We start from the raw sequence: 19,731 nt of genomic DNA on the forward strand, positions 1-19,731 counted from the left end.
CTGAGAAAGAAGAATAAAGTAGGGGGGATCTCAGTCCCCAATTCCAAGCTCTACTATAAAGCCATAGTAATCAAGACAATTTGGTACTGGCACAAGAAAAGAGCCACAGACCAGTGGAACAGACTAGAGACTCCAGACATTAACCCAAACATATATGGTCAATTAATATTTGATAAAGGAGCCATGGACATACAATGGCAAAATGACAGTCTTTTCAGCAGATGGGGCTGGCAAAACTGGACAGCTACATGTAGGAGAATGAAACTGGACCATTGTCTAACCCCATATACAAAAGTAAATTCAAAATGGATCAAAGACCTGAATGTAAGCCATGAAACCATTAAACTCGTGGAAAAAAACATAGGCAAAAACCTCTTAGACATAAACATGAGTGACCTCTTCTTGAACATATCTCCCCAGGCAAGGAAAACAACAGCAAAAATGAACAAGTGGGACTACATTAAGCTGAAAAGCTTCTGTACAGCAAAAGACACCATCAATAGAACAAAAAGGAACCCTACAGTATGGAGAATATATTTGTAAATGACAGATCCGATAAATGCTTGACGTCCAAAATATATAAAGAGCTCACATCCCTCAACAAACAAAAATCAAATAATCCAATTAAAAAATGAGCAGAGGAACTGAACAGACAGTTCTCCAAAAAAGAAATACAGATGGCCAACAGACACATGAAAAGATGCTCCACATCACTGATTATCAGAGAAATGCAAATTAAAACTACAATGAGGTATCACCTCACACCAGTAAGGATGGCAGCCATCCAAAAGACAAACAACAACTAATGTTGTCGAGGCTGTGGAGAAAGGGGAACCCTCCTACACTGCTGGTGGGAATGTAAATTAGTTCAACCATTGTGGAAAGCAGTATGGAGGTTCATCAAAATGCTCAAAACAGACTTACCATTTGACCCAGGAATTCCACTCCTAGGAATTTACCTTAATAACGCAGCAATTATATTTGAGAAAGACCAATGCACCCCTATGTTTATCGCAGCACTATTTACAATAGCCAAGAATTGGAAACAACCTAAATGTCCTTCGGTAGATGAATGGATAGAGAAGATGTGGTACATATACACAATGGAATACTACTCAGCCATAAGAAGAGGGCAAATCCTACCATTTGCAGCAACATGGATGGAGCTGGAGGGTATTATGCTCAGTGAAATAAGCCAAGCAGAGAAAGAGAAATACCAAATGATTTCACTCATCTGTGGAGTATATGAACAAAGGAAAAACTGAAGGAACAAAACAGCAGCGGAATCACAGAACCCAAGAATGGACTAACAGCATTTCCTGTGTGGTGACCTCCAATGAGTTCTACACAATGGTATAAAGGGCATATCAAAGTGTGGGCAAAGGGTCTGTTTGTGTTTATACAGAAGATCAAAGCCTAATTTGGCTACCCAGAAAATAAACTAAGATACGATATGAAGAAGAACTTCCAGCATCAGCACTCTCTGGCAGAGTCATACCAGAAGATGATCATCAAAATACCTCAACAAAGATCCAGGCGATGCTGCAGTTGTAGCTGCATTCATCCCACCAGTTACTGGACTTGCCCTTGGAATCAAGAAGGAGCTATCTAAGCTGGCCTGTGCATACAGTAAAACAACAAATTTGACTGGATCTACACTGTTGGAACTCAACCAAGAATTAGGAGAAGTGCAAGTTGTAGAGCTCCAAAATCTTACAACTACAGACTATCTACTGTTAAAAGAACATATGGGATGTGAACAGTTCCCGGGAATGGGCTGTTTTAATTTGTCTGATTTCTCTCAGACTGTTCAAGTACAGTTAGACAATATCCATCATATCATAGACAAATTTTCACAAGTGCCTAGGGAGCCTAACTGGTTTTCTTGGCTTCACTGGAGGTGGTGGTAATTATAGATCTGCTTTTGTTATGTAACTGTATTCCTATTATGTTAATGTGTGTGCACAATTTAATTAGTAGTTTAAAACCTATACATGCTTAAGTTACTCTACAAGAAGATATGTCAAAGAAATAATCAATCTTCAAAAAAGAAAAAATATTCCAAGTGCTATTTCAGTAACAGAATTCCAATTAACTATATAAAATTGAAGTAGCACAGCTACTAGATTTGAAGGGTAGAACCATATTTTTGTGAAGGCTCTAACCAGAATTGATTGATATATTTTTCTCATTGCATTTCCTCTGTTCCAATGGGGTTTATAGGCACAGCACTTGTTGTCCAGTGGGACCATGTACACCTTCAGGACAATTACAACCTTGGAAGCTTCACGTTTCAGGCAACCCTCCTCATAGATGGACGCATCATCTTTGGATACAAAGAAGTGAGTAATGTATTGATGATTTCCTTCCCCCTTGACCATGACCTCTATCTTTTCCTCCATGTGTGAAGAAAGAGACATTTTAGTCATGAAACTCAAATCAGTTTTTCACCTCTTGGTTTCTTTTCCTTCATAAAAAAAATTGCATCTTTAAACATATGCAGGATAGAAGATTGTTAATTCTTTGGGTTTTGTTCTTTTTTTGCATTTCTGATATCATTGGCATTAAGACCCACAGATTTCACAAAATTACTGCATAATTATATTCTAGTGGTGTTATAATGAAATAGCTTTAAGAAAAAAGTTTCCAATTTCATCTAAATCTGATTGTTTATATTTATTTTTTGTTTGTTTTTGCCTTGTCAATTTCTGTGACATGTTTTGGTAATTCCAAAAGAATTAGCAGACATGAAATTTTTGTGGTTCAATTACCCAGTTACTGAAAGTGTTCCAGAACAGCTCAGACCTCAATATGTTTGGCCAATGGTATTACAACCTGACAGGAATGATTAATTAAAGATCTAAGTGACAGAAAGAATAAGGGAATTTAAATTTATGTTTTGTTTCATTTTAGCAAACTGATGAAGAATAGAAATTTACTAAATTGTAGCTTTAAATTTACAGAATGTCCAAATTAGAATAATAGCATGTTTTGTTTAAAACTCTATTGGCAATGTAATTAAGGTCTATTAGACAACCTAAACTTCTGGGGAAGAAAAGAATATAAGAATAAAGGTCCAGGAACAGCAGAATAGCATATGTAATATTTTAGGCAGGAGAGAAATTCTGATAATGTGGATTAATAATGGACATTATGAACCCATGAGATAATGAGTATTTATAGTAATACAGAGTCAATATTTTTCCCTTGGGAAATGAATCCCTGGCTATTAGAAAGATATTGACAATTCAAAAATGACTCACCTTGGTTAAGTCTTCTGAAATCTATCTTTTCTATTAAGTGAGGAATAGTTGTATTTCAATTAAATAGGCCAACTTTTGGAAGTCTCATAACCATGTTAAATGTTTCCACTCCTTTGAAGAATTCTTCTGTGTGGAATTAATCACTTATGTGGGTCAGTAATATAAATAGAATATAATTTAGAATTCCTTCTGCTTAGTAATTCCTCATCCAGACCTATGTTTTGATATCCTAGTCCATCGTATTCTTTTTTTTTTTTTTTTTTGGTGTCATTAATATACAATTACATGAGCAACATTGTGGTTACTAGATTCCTCCCATTATCAAGTCCCCACCACATACCCCATTATAGTCACTGTCCATCAGCGTAGTAAGATGCTATAGAATCACTACTTGTCTTCTCTGTGCTATGCTGCCTTCCCTGTGCACCCCACACACATTATGTGTGCTAATCATAATGCCCCCTTTTCCCCTTATCCCTGCCTTCCCACCCATCCTCCCCAGTCCCTTTCCCTTTGATAACTGTTGCACATCGTATTCTTATATCACACTGCCTGGAAGCTGAGAGAACATTGCTCAAAGGAACTTACTCATTTCTCATTTTCATTGTAATCTAGCGCATTGCTGTGACTTCAGAATGGCATTATGGAATGTAGTTTTCAACAATTTTAAACAACAGTGATAAAGTTTCTGGAAAAATCTAAGGTCTGTATGTCTAGGGTTTTAAATCTCACTAACTGTAGGCTTTGTCAAAACAGAATTTTGTGTTTTTACTAAGGTCTCTCTAGTCTTTGTTATCAAAATTGTCATCTTTATTCATACTGTTCTCAATATGTATCTCATTTTGCAAAGTAACAGTTTGTTCTTCCTGTTCTTTCTTTGTGGTGGGTTTGGTATTTTTTAAATGTCTTTTTCTTCTTTTTATTTTAATCAAAGAAAGATTTTCTGTTATGGTTTTCCTTGATTTGGCATGGGAAATATTAAACTGATAGGCAATTTTAACCCTTTCTTTATATTCCCAGACTATTGTCCTATTGAACATGTCTTTCTGAACTCAGACTTCTAAAGAAATCACTGCTTTATTATTTGCCTTATTGTCCTTTCTTTGTCCTGGTTAAAAAGAAGTTTCTTATTTCCTATTATTTTCCTTCCTTTTTTTTTTTCTGATAATTTCTATGCATTTTATTTTGCTAAGGCAAATTTCTATTTGTAAGATTTGTCACAATAGGGGTTCCTTTGCATTTGGGGTGATAGCTAAATGTTCCTGGCACATCCAGAAAAATATAATTATGATAGCATAAAATAGTTGTTTGCATTATGTATTAGCCTTGACAAAATGATTCCACATACATTATAGTTTTCAATTATTCAACAGTAATCCTGCAGTCTTAATGTTCTTACCTTTCACAAAGTACATAGAAGGAGTTTAATAAATGTGTGTGGCTTAATTATGGAGTTAGATCATGCACAATTATGTTTATTTTGTAGTTAAGTAGACTGAGTCAGAAATGTTAAATGGCATGCTTGAGATACAGAGGTAGTTAAAGACAAATCCAGGACTAAAAACTTTATTTGGTGATCCCAAGGTACCTCAACATTTTTTTCTTTCCCAAGGAGATTATGCAGAACAATTCACAAATCTATTCCTCATTTGTCTTTTCAGTAAATATCAGTTAATGTTTGTTGTTTAATCTTTTTATCTGATTCCAATATGTTATACAATTGTATCTCACAAAGTCAGGGGTATTCTTAGTTAAGTTATAGAGCTAACAAAATCACGAGAACATAAACTATAGGAGTAAAATTTTGAGTTCCTGTCCAGGTGAAACTTACAAACCAAAATTATAGATAGGGAAATGAGTGCAATTCTTTATTTAAAAGGTTGCTTCTAACTGGCTAGTGCCAGCTTTGTTTTATTTTATTATGTTTATGTAAGTGAGAAGAAAAATTCTTATTTATGCAGAAACTACCAATAAAGAACTTGGTTAATTTGGAGAGTAAAACTGGTAATGCATTGAATAAATTTATTGACATAAATTCAGTTTTTACTACCCCTGAGTTCATTCTGGTAGCTAATTACGTTTCTTTTAGTAGCCCAATATACCAACTGCTCATCCTAACTACTCAATGACCTTCAGTTTTGTCATTTTCCATATATAGCCATTTCTTCAACAGCATAATTTTTCACAGTGCAAACTGGATAAATAATGATCAGTAAATTAGAACATGCACTGCAGTTCTCACAACAATCTTGTAGTAGATTGAGATAGGGAAGTACTATCACTATTTAAAATAAGAGTGAGCACAGATTTGCTCTTAGCATTCAATGTTCATTCTCCAAAGTCCCCATGTTCTTCTAACCATACTGTTGAGAGAAATAGTGGAGGCACAGATCCCTTTAACTAATTAAGTTATCTCTCCTGAAGTTACCCCTCTGTATTATTCAACCAAAGATTTGAACTTCTATTTTAAGTTATAGGCCCCTGTTGTTACACAGCTGTTTATTTTAGTTAACTTCAAAGATACAGTTTACTTAGGATGAAGCCAAAGTACAAAAAACATATTGTCTTTTTAAAAATTTCCTTTTAAATTATCAACTGTTCATAGCAACACATCTTTCAATCTCAGGGTATCCATTGCTTCTTTTGCATTGATTTAATTACCTGATGAAATTAACCATCTTCTCATCTACTTTCTTAAATATACTAATAACAGTTCTTTTAAAGTTTTTGGCTGATAAGTCTAATATCTAGATTTCCTGTGGGTCTGTTTCTGCAATCTGTTTCTTTTTTCTTTTCCTCTAGATTTTTGTACATTGGTTATGTCTCCTTGAATGCTAGATAATTTTTTTTATAAAGTGCATTGTTTACAAAATACTAAAAGATTTGAGATTCTGGATGATATTTTCTTTTTCCAGAGAGTGTACTTTTTTTAATTTAGCAATTTGGGTGGAACAGATTAACACTGCTGGACTAAGCTCATTCGAAGTTGAGGGTCAGTTCTTGTAAAAACCAGTTTCTGGTTAGTCCTTATAAGAGTATAGTCCTTCAGGAATCTCCACTTATGGCCTGGGAGTTTACTGTGGACCTTTTGCCGTAGAAGCCCTGAACTCCAGTGTTTTCAACTCTGTGAGACTGCTGGAAGTTCTGTTCAGCTTCTCAGTCTCCAAACCTTGCTTATGAATTGTCAAACGCCTTGAAGGGAAAGTAGTATTTGTTTCACATCTGTGATTTTCTATCTCTGGAATCTTGGCTTTTCTAGTTCTTGCTTTTCTTAGTCACTTGATACCTTCCACAGATGCTTTCCATATGTTATTCCTCATTCCTGCTTTGTCTCAGCAGTACAAATGTCTTTATACAAGTTTGTGTGCCATATCCAGAAGTCCCATTCACTTTTAATGAAAACCTCCAAATTTGATAAAACCTAGCATTTATCGAGCTCTTCATGTGTGCCAGGCAGTGGCCCAAGTGCTTAAAATGTATCTCATTCTTACAGAAGCCAAGAGATGATGAAAAGGTTTATAACTTACAAAGCAGGAATCTGAAAAACTCAGAGAGGTTAAGTAACTTTCCCAAAATTATGATACAGAAATTTATCCAGTGGAATATGACTCTAGAGCCTATAGGCCTAACCACTGTATCACTTCCTCCCCAACACACTTCCTGTTCAAGAAATGACTGACCTGCTTCTCTCACTTTGATATTCTCAATGGGCTTTCCTGATTAGTCATTGTTACACTGTCATTCCACCACTTGAGAGCACAGGTAAAATGGTTTGCCTTTGCGCAGCATTTATTTTATTTGCTTCATTAATTTTTTAAAAATGAAAATAAGTTACACATAGGTTAACAAATAGCAATGAAAACATGCATCCTTTCTTGGATAAACGGAATTTGGAAAATCAAAGTCCTATTTACTATTCTGTTAGTAATTAGCTGTGACACTAGAATACAGATTTTTTGTTATTTTAGGTTACCATTATTGAATAATGGTGATAATTTGCTTGATTACAATAGATATAGACCTGACATTTTTGGTCTATTGATAATGTAATGAGGAAATTACATATTCCAAAAAAACATTCCAAAAACATTAGAGATTTGAAATTAGATTTCTTAGTCTATCCACCATCATATTTTAAGTTGAAATTCCTCTGACTTGTTTCATCTCTCTTCTCCTATTATATTTGAATTTATTGTTACTTACTAGGGAAGGATGGATTGTTTTTGTGTCTATTGTGAATTTAGTTATTTCAGACAATGTAATTACCAGAAAGTCATGTAATCCTACTACGTGGTGACAAGAGGAAACCACAGAGAATGCATACCCCACCTGAGAACCTGTTCTATCCATTTTCTTGGTTGACTACCTTACAATCTCCTTCAGCAGCAAATTTTAGAGGAGGTCAGTATAGAGGAATTTTATTGTTTATTAAGTAAAATCACTTTTTAATCTATTCAATCATTTAAGTGTTTAAACCTAATGTTCCTTAGTGTTATATCTACTGTTTCTGTGCAAGAATGCATAGTTAATAAATGACTATTGCCAGTTGGCTGTAGGTTTAAGTGGTGCTCTTCACGCATTTTTAAAAAAATTCTTTGAAGCCTATTTCTCTTTTTTAAATGGTAATGACCCTTTGTTCATGGTACTCATCCTGAAAATCTGAAAAGTTGAACACTTGCTAAGCTTGCAGAATTCATGGGAAAAAATAATTCAGTACAGTTATAGAAAGTCAAAAAGAGCTGAACAGTGAAACAGTTGCTATTTAGATAATAAATTATTTGTCCTTATTGTTATTGCTGTATATGTGTGAATATTTGACATGTGTTAATATAACATATATGCATCTAAGAAACTTTATAGTTATATTAGTAGAAACACATATATATTTTAAATAAATTTTTGTATATATAAATATGAATTTTATGTATTTTATTTAAATAAAATGTATTTACTAAATTTTTAATACAAGGTTGAGAAAACTGAGATGATGTAAAATGATGAATATAAACTCTCAAGAAATTATTCTAAAGAAAATGTAGGCATGGATAATTTTATATCATAGCACTTCCCTGTATTTTAAATACATAAAGTATAAAAGTATATCTGTATGGCTTTATTCAGGATCTAATTCATTGCACTTGTGACTGTACTTTATTTTTTAGTTACCTCCCATATAAAAGCTCCTGGTGTCTTCATTTCTTTTTACTTTCCACAGTGTAAGAAAATGACAAATCAAACCATTCTCCCTCTGTAATGTTCCAATAACAAATGCTGTGGTAAAAATAAGTAAGTGAATGAATAAATAAAGTTTCAAGGTAGAAGGATCAATAACATAGAATAAATAATTTTAGAAATAGAAAACTTGCTCTGACGCTGGCCCTTGGACCAGCGTCAGAGCATGTGGTCCTTGGACAATGTGTGTGACCTTTCTGGTGTGCTTGCTCCTTCCAAGCCCCACTTTCCTATTGTCCCTGAGTTGTCACTGAGAAGTATGTCTCACAAGGGGTTCTTGTCTGTATCAGGCCATTCCCTTCTCCCTGCTCTGATGTTCTAACACCAAAGATCTCCTTTGTCCCGAAGGTAGAAGGCCTTCTACATTCTGTGTGTCTCCAGGCTGCCATTTCCAAATCCCCTTTCTTTTGCTTAGTGTTTTGCTTTATTCCCAGGCCATGTTTAGGCAGGCTCCCTTATCTAGCTACTGTGCCAGAAAAGGTCTCCACTATAGTTTTGACTATCTTGAGCCAAGCTATACATGCTTCATCAGGCAGGCATCTCCCTGTCTTATTTTATATGAAGTTCCAACTGTAGTTGTCAATTCAGAAGTATGCAGTATTTAAATCAGAGGTCACACTGTTGTGTGTATGTATAAAATGAATATGTTGCCAATATTTAACTATCTGAAGGTTTCAAATAAAAATACATATGGTGTGCTCCCTCCCATTCCTCCCCCATCAATTTCTTCTTTCTTACCTCAGGCCAGTACGAACTGATGTAGAGAATAAGTTTAAAACCCCTCTTTTCATATAGGGGCTGTCATTACTTATCAACTTTGTGCTGTTGTTTCCTTCCAGATTTTCGACAGGCTATGATTGTGGAGATGGGAGGCAGGAGGGAGGTTAAGAATGTATTTTTAGCTTATGGCTCTCCTTTGCTTTCATACCATTAAGTACATTGCTCAATACCTGGCACATGAAAGTAGTTTCGTAACTGTAAGCGCAAAAGAGATTAAAATAACTATGTGAAATGTTAACAATATTCAGGAAAGCAAATCGATTTTTACATTGTCAAATTTAACTGAAAGCCTTCCTAGTTAAATGTAGTTTTTGGAAAATTAAGCCCTAATACTCAGGACCTCACATGTTGTTTTGATGCTAATAATAGAGATCATTGTTTTCAAAAACTGGATACCTTACTAAGTAACACAGAAGCCAGATCAGGTATTTAAGGGAGATGAAGTAGGGAGTTAAGGAATAAATGCAGGTGAGAATGGAGAAGAAGAGTAAGCTTCAGGTTCTTGTAAACGTATGTATATTAAGTTACCAGGCACTGTAATGCTGATTAGCGAGTACACAAAAAGGAACTTGGAGTAATTCTTTACAGTTACATTCTGATAGGCATATGATTCATACTTTAGAACACATACTCTACAATCAAACCCTTGCTGAGGTGCTGTGCTGCCTGGGTAGATGGCTGGGTCCATAATGGAAACAAATGAATGTTTTGGCGAGGTTTGCAGGGCAGAACAGAGAGGAAAATAAAATTCCATTACTTCTGACTCAAGCAGCATGCTGTTATCTCCCCGTTTTAGAGATGGATGTAAAAGTTCACATTTTAGGTATTGTGTTGGATTCTTGCATCCTGCGGAATGATACTGCAGCATGGAAGAGGGGGCAGCTCTGTCTTCCCACCCTCTCTGAAGGCCAGTGTGCTTGGCCCTACCTTGCCCACTCCTAACAACTTTCCCTGCCTTAATTTGCCTTTGTGAAACTCTTTTCTGCTTCTATACTTCCTTTGCTTCACTTTATCATTTATAGAAAAATTGATACCTGCTAAAATTATATACTTATCTGTGTCTTATAAAATGGGACAGAAATTAAAACACCTAAAAAAGAAGAATTTATAAGTGCTTTGTAAACTGAAATGGAAGCATTTTTAAATCAGAGTGAATGCTCCTTTTCTCTATCTGTCCAATGGAATGACTGTAATTGTAAAATTCACTCTCAGAAATTGATGATTCAGTTCAAATCACACAGAGGCCAAGTGAAAATGTAGCTTTGCTTTAATCATAAGAAGGCAACTATTATAGGCACTTGAAAATAGTAGAGCTACATTTTAAAAAAAAAAAGCATCTATAGTTTAGTTTTATTGTTTCAAGATGACTTCCTGACATCCCCAGGAATTAATTTAGGAACAATTTTGAGGATGAATATAAATGTGTAGAAAGTACAAAAAAGAGCTTCCCATAAGCAAAGTTTCTAGTTTTCAGACTTGGACATTATCCATGACCACGGCTTCTCTGATTGGGTACTTCATATCCTTGTAAATACAGAGTCCTCTATAGACAAGACCATATAGTCTTGATCACACTGTAGCCCCTATGATTTTTTTCAGATGTAAGAGAATGTCCTTCCTTTGTTCAAAACCCTCTAAACCTTTCTTGTATGGCTTGGAATAAAATCCAGAGTTATTGCCATGGCTTTCAAGGAACACAAGCTCATGATCTGCCTCCACCTCCATCTCCTTTGACACCTTTGACACTCCTATTTGCCCCTTCTGCTACAGTGATAACATTCTAATTCCTAAAAGATACAAAAGCCATTCTTTCAAGGCCTTTGCATGTACTGGTTCCTCTACTCAGAGCTGCTACCCAAATATCCACACGGCAGACTCTCTTACTACAGAAGAGCCATATTATCATAGAAACCTTCTGTGAATCCTTCTCTTAAAAAGCCTCCATCCTTTCCTATCCCATTACCATGTGTTAGTTTCCTCCTTAGCACTTAGCACCTCTTAGCATACTGTGTTTTTATGTTTGTTTTAATGTCAGTTTCCACCCTCTGGAATGTGAGCTCTGTGAGAGCATAGTCTTTGTTTTGTTCTCTTCTGTAATTCCAGTGCCTAAAATAATACAGAGAAAATGGCCAGTTAATATCAGATAAATGAGTGAATGAATTGTATCTTGTCAAATAACATGGAGAGTGTATATACCATTTGGGGAAAATAATTTCTATATAGTAGAGATAATTCTCAGAAATTTATTTCTTATTTTATATTCCCATATTACATTGTCTCATAATAGAGATATTTTGGTAGTATAGTGTGGTGTGGGTAAAATTGTAACATTTCAAGAACATCTCGCCTGGCTTTAGTGCATTTACATATCCTCAGGGGTGGAGAGAAGTTCATCTCCATGTCAATGGGTAATTACCTGGGCAACCGAGGCCGTGTCTGAACCTGAGAGGTTAAGGGGAGGGGGCTGTCTTGCTTGCTGGCTTCTTCCAGAGCAGAGGAGAAAGAAGGCCACAAACTGCAGTTTGTAAGAAATAAACAAATTTTAAACTTTATTTCTCCCTTTGACTGATTTCGGTTTTTAGAGTTATTTTGCCCTGGGCTTTCCTCTCCCTGGACTTACAAGTGGTTTGTTGGAAACAATCGTCAATAATACTTCACATGAATAAGTAAATCTAAAACACAGCAGCATTAAAATGTTGCCGTTAGAAGCAGACGATGGTTTCTGTTTTCTTATGCTCTTATTCATACATGTAGAGTATTTCACTGTCATAATTTTTGCTTATTGAAGCTTGGAAAAGTCAAGATTATTCAACAGAATGAAATAACTGCATTTGAGGCTTAAAAGGGTCCCTGTAAGTCATGCATGGCTATCTTCCTTGAGGGTTGGCCAATTTATGATGGAATTATTTTCAATGGTAGAGAACTTCCTACAGTATTAAACTACCCATTTTGTTTTTGTATGGACTTTCCTTAGGTTAAACGAATCTGGATCTAGGTAACTTACACACATTGGTCTTTGTTTTTGGAATCCAAAGGGAAAAGAATAAGCTAGAAGATAAAGAGATATAGAAGAGTGAAAAAAGATGCAGAAAATGGAACTTTTCTACCGAAACAATCCAATATTTCAAGTATAATTGTACCTAGAAGTAAAGAGATAGGTACCTGATTCCCAGAAACCTAGGAGGAAGAGGACCAGTTCATTTTATGTAAAAACACCCAAAGAAATTTGTATTGGCTATTAGATCTTTAATAGAGAATGTATTGGTTAGTATTGCTGTGTAACAAATCACCCAAAAATGTAGTGGTTTAAAACAACTCCATTTTCTATTTCTCACAAGATACTCATGGATCAGCTTAGTGGGACTGCTGATCTGGGTTGGACTCTGCTGATCTCACCTGAGCTCACTCATGTGCCAGCTGTTAACTGGTGGACTGGCTAAGGGCCAGCTGGTCAAGCGTGACCTGTTCTGGAAAGAAGACCTTCCTCCACATGTCTCCCATATATCTTCAACAGACCAGCAGGCACATTCTCACAGGCATGGCAGGAGTCCAAGAAGGTGGCAATGAATGTTCAAGTACTTTTACAAGCCTCTCTTTTACTTCAAGTTTGTTGTCGCCTTTTGCCATATTACTGAGCCAGAGTCAGTGGGAGAGGGCCACAGAGTGCAGAGGTAAAGGGTATGAATCAAAGAGGCCACTGATTGAAGCCATTAGTATAACCAATATACTACAGATAAAAAGCAGAAGTTTTGGCTTAGAGACAAAATATAAAAGAAGGAAGTGAAAAGAAAGAAAAAGGTGGAGAAAACAAAATCAAAATGAAAAATGGTGAGGTATGGGAAGAGGTAAGGAAGAGAGATAGAAGAAGTGATCTGAAGAGAAGGGGAAGCTACTGTCCTAGAAGGTCTGCAGGAAGCAAGGCATGTGATCTGGAAAACAAGCTCTCATACAAAAATAAAATATTCACCAAGTATTAAATTCTAATTGGTAGGAATTTAAATCAAGCTCTGCTTTGAGTATGGGGAAAGAAGAAAGACAATTACCACAGAATTATCTGGTAAAATATTTCACACCTGGCAAAGGAAAACTGCAATCATAGATAATGAAGAATGAAAGCAAGGGAGAAATTCAAACAGCAAAGCTTTCATTCTTACTCCTAAGCAGGCATCTCTTAATAATGCTATATAAAATTATGACTTTGTCTTGTAAGGGTATACCAAATATAACTTGAGTTGGCAAGTTTTTTATGCTTTTTCTATCCTCTTGTCTTTTCTTCTCTAACTGTAAGACTGTCTTCAATATAGATTATATTATGTTAGCACTCCTCAATATAGAGTACAAAATAGTATAAAACAGAGAGTATAAAACTGGGTAATAGTATACTGTCCATCACATACATCAGGGATTATGTACACTATTACTGGCTTTGGCTTAGTAATCACTAAATAAAGCATATCAAAGTTACATTAGTAAATAAACTTTTAGAGACAGAAATGTTGGTTTTGTTTTTGTTTCTGCCATACAAATATCAGAATTCTTCTTAATGATGCTTAAGAACTGGACATAGTGATGTAAAATTGGCAATACCTTAATATTGTTTAAAAGAAGACTGGCCTATTACATAAAGAAAAAATGTCATCTTCTGTATATTTGTTTCAAGATAGTTCCATAACTTTTGGAAACTTGAACTTCCCTCTTCATTGGTCAATTGCAATAAAATAGCCCTTCAATTTTGTAATGCCATTGGCAAAAATAAGCAGTAGATCTCTTAGTATGTCTTCTCTCCAAGCTGTTCTCTTTCTCTTTTATTGCTGTGCTGTTTATTATGGTCTATACAATGATGTCTAATCTAATATGCCCTTTAATGAATTACCCACAGATGGCCCACAATCTGTTTCGTCTACCTGAAGATTTGTTGGTGCATTTATCCTTTCCTTTTCTGTTTCTTAGGCCTTTATTTATTGAAAATGATTCTATTCCCATTTTTATTTCTATAAAACTGGTCATAAAGATAGAAATCATATTTCCAATGGCTCTTTTCTAAATTTAGCAAAACCAGTTCCAAGGGTTTTTCTCATTTGTAACATGTGTCACATTTAATATACTCTCAACAGTCCTAATTTTTTTAAGCCACAAATATTACAAATATCTGTCATATTCAGAATTTGGCTCCACTGAGGTTTAAATTTAGGAAATGTGACTTAAGATGACCCATAATAATTAAGTTTTCCATATGTGTCAAGAAGAATTGTAAAGTTCAACATCCATTAACAATTGCCCAATTTTACTATATATTAATCAACAATGTTATTTTAAATATATATTTAGCAATCACTTATTTGTCTTTCCCTAGGTTTTATATCTTTAAGACCACTTGTAAATAAGGATATTTTTAACTATGAAAATAAATATATAATAAAGTCTTTTAGGAAAACAAATGGTACAAGAAGAATCTCTGTTCCTGAAATGATAGCCTGCACTAAACGCATTCATGGTATGCCTGTAGGTGTGATAGGCTTTCACATTCAGCATCAGATTCTCTGAGAATTGATTCCTGTCATCGAGTAGCATGTTGGACCAGGAACCCTCCTGTCACTTTCACCCCTTGAATAGCCCTAACCATGTGATTTTTTAGGGATTGTGTGCCTTTCTTCTCTAACATACCTACCTGCTCTCTCCCTGGACCTTCATCTCCTTCACCTGATTTTACCCATTACACAGGATGATCACACTCTCTGCCCTCACCCCAGAATGAAGGTCAAATCTAAAACATAACAATTTGCCTTTTCTTTTCCAGATTCCTGTCTTGGTCACACAGATAAGTTCAACCAACCACCCAGTGAAAGTGGGGCTGTCTGATGCATTTGTCGTCGTCCACAGGATCCAACAAATTCCCAGTACGTAGAAGAAGAGTAATGGCAAACCTGAGCCTGCGTGTGGGGGTAAATTTAAAGGAGATTGAGCTCAGGCAGATGTGACCCTTTGAATAGTAGGATCACTTAGCTAACTGCTGCTTGTTAATTATATTGTTTCATTTATACCTCTTATTACTGTTTTTTATCTCTCTGTTACTCTTGAACTAAAATTAAGTAGCCAAACCAAGAGTGTGTAATTTTTTAATTCTGTGGGATAGTTAGCTTGGTTGTACAGTTATATTTCTTTTATTAGTAAGAACATAAAAGAGTGACAGAGTATTTGACTGATAGGTGTATGACTTTTATTTGTTTATTTAGTTTAAATAAATTTACCAGCCAAAGAGCAGCTTTGTGTCATTTTGTGTTTACCAAGTTTGTAGAAACCATCTGAGAGTCTAAAGTAAAGTGGAAGAAAAAGTATAAATTGAGGTGAATAAAAGTTTTGGTGGGCCTACACCTACAGAGGGAATATGTATTTTCTTTGTTTAAATCATTTTTGCCTATGTAGTCTAGTTTACATTTGTAAAATAAAAACATGTGTGACTTTGAGCAGCTGTTCTTCATATTAGAAATTCAGAATGGAAGTGCTATTTGTAATAGTTCTAATCATGTAAATAGCCCCCATTTGAAAGCTTCTGATGTTTCAGAACTATTTCAAGAACAGTCCTGATGGATGCGTGGGTATGTTCATACCAAAGGTGATCGTTTGTATCTTAGTTGTGGTATTTAAAGCAAGAGGTGGTAATAAATGTACCTCAGTGGTAGATCGTTTATTTCTCTTTCCATTTTTTTCCTTCATTTATTTCATTGTAGTGGCAGACATAATTCATTACATGCATATGCTGTTTGTTTCTGACGTGCTAATTCTGTTTATGTCATCTCTCAGATATAGGAAGTAAATGGAGTGGAAATTATTTAGATTTTTCAGAACAATGGATTGGTGGGCAACATTACAGGGGTTATCTTACTCCTCTGGTGTAGAACAACCTTTGTATGTGGCAGCTCTGCTTAGAGAAGAACATGAATTTTCCATGGTAGTTTTCCCTTGTTGACTGAGAATTTGTAGGAGGTAACATTCAAGGGAACTGTTAGATCGAGGCAGGTTTTCCAGAAATGCAGTATGAGCACCATCAAGACATCCTGACAGGACTTTTAAGGAAGGGGCCCATCCCGGGAGAGCCCAAGTTGACTCCAGTTTGAAGAGGAGTATTCACACGTTGTTCCGGAGGCTTTGAATCAAGCATAACCAAAGTCAGTTATTACACCAGTAAAAGTAAATACTAGTTTTAGTTTATTTGTAGGTACTTTTCATCCCAGAGAGAATTTTATTTGCAGCTTCCTCAGAAGGTATCTTGGTGCACACTGATGTTTTGATACATTATCATTTAAAAAAAAAGACCCACCCAAGTACAGAAGAAATTTTCTTTTACAAATGTATTTAATATTCAGTTATTGGGTCAGAACTTACACATAATAAAATTACACTTAGACTTCGGTCCCAAAAGGCAAATTTTTACCCTTTGTTATATTTGTAGTAAGATAACCATTATGCTTGGGGGAGAAATGTCCTTCCCAAATGTATGTTTCAATGAATGAATTGTCAAAATTTAGGTGGATTTTAGATAGAGTATGTCTAAAGTTTTGGACTCGGCATTCATCAAAAAAATAACTCAATATATAAATACATTTTTTCCTGCACAAGTTTCAAGGGAAAAGCTCCTCTCAGGCAAGTTACAGGCCAAAATAGCATTTGCATTTCCTGTCGCCCTCACTGTTCCATCCCCAGCAAATTAGTCAAGAAGGAATGGAAGTTCTGAGTTTCTAATCCACTCATTCCTGCTGTTAGATGGCAACGTATTTCAGCTAGAAAATTGGAACTGATGTGTTTTACTTAAAAATCTTTCTGGGAACAAAAAAATGTTAACCTCCTAAAAAATCTCTTCCCACATTTATAAAGTATAACAGTGTCTGGTTCATGAGCTTCCATATAAAAGAGAAGAGAGAGATGATTGCTTTTGTAATCTCAGCTAAAACAAAACAAAACAAAACAAACCCATACTTAACTACACCAGAGGTTAGGCTAACCCAAGATTAGCTTAATGAAAGTCCTACAACTATGTTTTTCTCCTGAGAAATAAGATGATTCCTAGAGATCTGTTTGTTACTGATTTGTGCAATAAGAATTTAGATAAGTATTTAAGTCCTTCTCAAAATTTTGTTCCCTTATTTAACAATCCTCATTATTAGGACTCACCCTCACAGGGAGTTTAAATCATTCATCTCTGTTACTGCTTTTTTGTCTCCTGAGTGAATGTAGGGAAAAACTGATTTTTATCCTAAGTATAGGTTGTTTCATTTCTTCTGTATCCCAGAGTGCCTTACATAGGACCCTGTTCTCATAAGATCAATTTTCTGTTCTTTTAATTATTTTGGTTACATGGGTTATGGAACCTAGACTCTTGGCTTAGTCTAGCATGGCAGTGTGGGAACTTGAGCTACCAACCTTGAGAGTACTTTTGCCCAATGGGACCATGGTTGCTATACCATTCTTATCAGATTTGGTGAAGGTTCGATAAAGCATCCAAAAAGCTTAAAGCAAGTTCAGCATTTACTACTAAGAGTTCTTCCCGCTCTTCACTGTAACATCAACAACAAAACACTTGTTTTTCACTTTTTAAAGTCTTCCAAACAGTAAATGATATCAATGTAACTTTCAAGTATAATTTATTAAGGTTGTGTTTATCTTTCAGAAAAGATCAGGTGATCTGAGGGTTTAAAATATCAAAGGGAATTCAAGCATCATTAGTAAATTAGTAACTTGTTCTGAGGTTACAAGGGAAATTCCTTTGTTCCTTCAAAAAGGGGAGAAGTTTACGGTGAAATTAACTCATATATTTAAAAATTAAAAGTCCAGAAAGTTTAAGAGATATTGTAGTGTTACTGGTCCTGAGACCTAATTCCTATAGCTTTCTTTATATACAGAATGACCATCTTAGTGTACATAGGTGCAGTGTGTATATAGCCCTCTATTTGTACTGTCTGTTGTTTACTCATCATCAACATTATTACTTTTCGAAGACAGTGATGCTGAAAAGGATGTCCATGTCCAGACCAAGTGCTCACAAGTAGCGCCACAGGGGTTTCCACTCAAAACACACACTATCTCACTGAAACTTTTCTTTCTGACTATGGCATCATTTGTTTTATAATGTCTTGTTTGTCTGTGTGTGTGTATGTATATCTCTGCATCACCATCTTCTTTTTCATAAAATATTTTTTAAAATATGAGAAACAAAGAAACACAGAGATGAGCTGATTCAATCTCCACAGGTATAGATATGAAAAACAGGTCCACATACGATGACTTTGGTTATTAGTTACAGAAATACCAGTATAAAAACATATTTGAGATGTACATACTAATTCAGAGGAATTGGTAAAATAACAGAAAATGCAAAGAAAAAATTCTTAATTGCCTGTAAATGTACTGCAGGGAGATAACAATCAATGTTTCCATGTATGTATATCCAGTCATTTCTTTATAGTATATACACACACAAACATAAGCACATTAAGAAAATTGACATTATGCTGTAATATTTTTGCCACCTGTTTTTTTCATAATATGTAAATACATTTTTTCCTGCAGTGCTAAAACTGATCTAAAATATGGTCATTAATAGCTGCAACAAATTCCTTTGTTTCATAATTTATGTAACCCATTTTAGCACTGGTTTGCCATGTCAGTTGTTTTTCATACTATCAGTAAAACAACGCTGAACATCCTTGTTTTGAAATTTTTACACATATCTAATTCTTAAAAAATGAATATGGAGCTGTTGAATGTTAATAGCTTTTTACATCCTTGACAGATTGCTTCCTATAAAGATTGTACCAGTCTACCCACATACCCCACACCAATGTTATATGAGATATTATCCCATTTCCTCAAATACTCTGTCTGACACTGTTATCATTTTTTAAACTTGCAGATTTCCTAAGCAGAACGTAATATTCATTGTTGCTCTAATATTCTTTTGATTACCAGAAGGTTTTAACGTCATCATCAATTTATAGGTCTTCTGTAATGTCCATAGTTTCATGTTAAATAGCTCTATTAAGTAATTCTTTCTCAGCCTCAGCTCGTGTCCCTCCAAATCCTTTAGCACAGTGTGCAGACGTCTGCCTGGATAAATGTACAGCTCTCACTAGTACCATTCATACTTTTTGCTTCTCTTTCCTCCAGTTTAACATTTTGAATTTCAGTCTTCATCTCTAGGGTACTGACTTTCCCTGTCATACCTCACCTTTTCTCCACCTTCTGGGCTTAATGAGCATAACATCTCCAGCAAGAAATCCAGAAGCTCCGCTCATGCCTTCATGGTTCTTTCATTTGGAAACTTAAGGCTGTGTCGGCTTAGCAATGTAGAATTCTTCAACCTGTGGGATTCTTGTAGTGGAGACCGATCTGGAACGCTGGTGGGCTGCCTTGAAATGGTTCTACTCCAAGCTCTGACAATGGCTAGTGCTGAGTCCCTTAG

General features: G+C 35.3%; 1 protein-coding gene across 3 annotated transcripts in view; it reads left to right on the top strand.

Annotated features, from left to right (window-relative positions):
• Positions 1 to 19,731, top strand: part of PLXDC2 (plexin domain containing 2) — a 437,738-nt gene that overhangs the window by 323,990 nt on the left and 94,017 nt on the right. For all 3 annotated transcript variants that reach the window (XM_036880911.2, XM_057498266.1, XM_036880912.2), the window contains exons 6-7: positions 2,224 to 2,342; positions 15,073 to 15,172. In XM_036880911.2, coding sequence (XP_036736806.2) covers positions 2,224 to 2,342; positions 15,073 to 15,172 — 219 coding nt within the window. The remainder of the gene's footprint in view (positions 1 to 2,223; positions 2,343 to 15,072; positions 15,173 to 19,731) is intronic.

The sequence above is a fragment of the Manis pentadactyla genome, chromosome 3 (assembly GCF_030020395.1).
Source record: "Manis pentadactyla isolate mManPen7 chromosome 3, mManPen7.hap1, whole genome shotgun sequence".
NCBI classification, from domain to species: Eukaryota; Metazoa; Chordata; class Mammalia; order Pholidota; family Manidae; genus Manis; species Manis pentadactyla.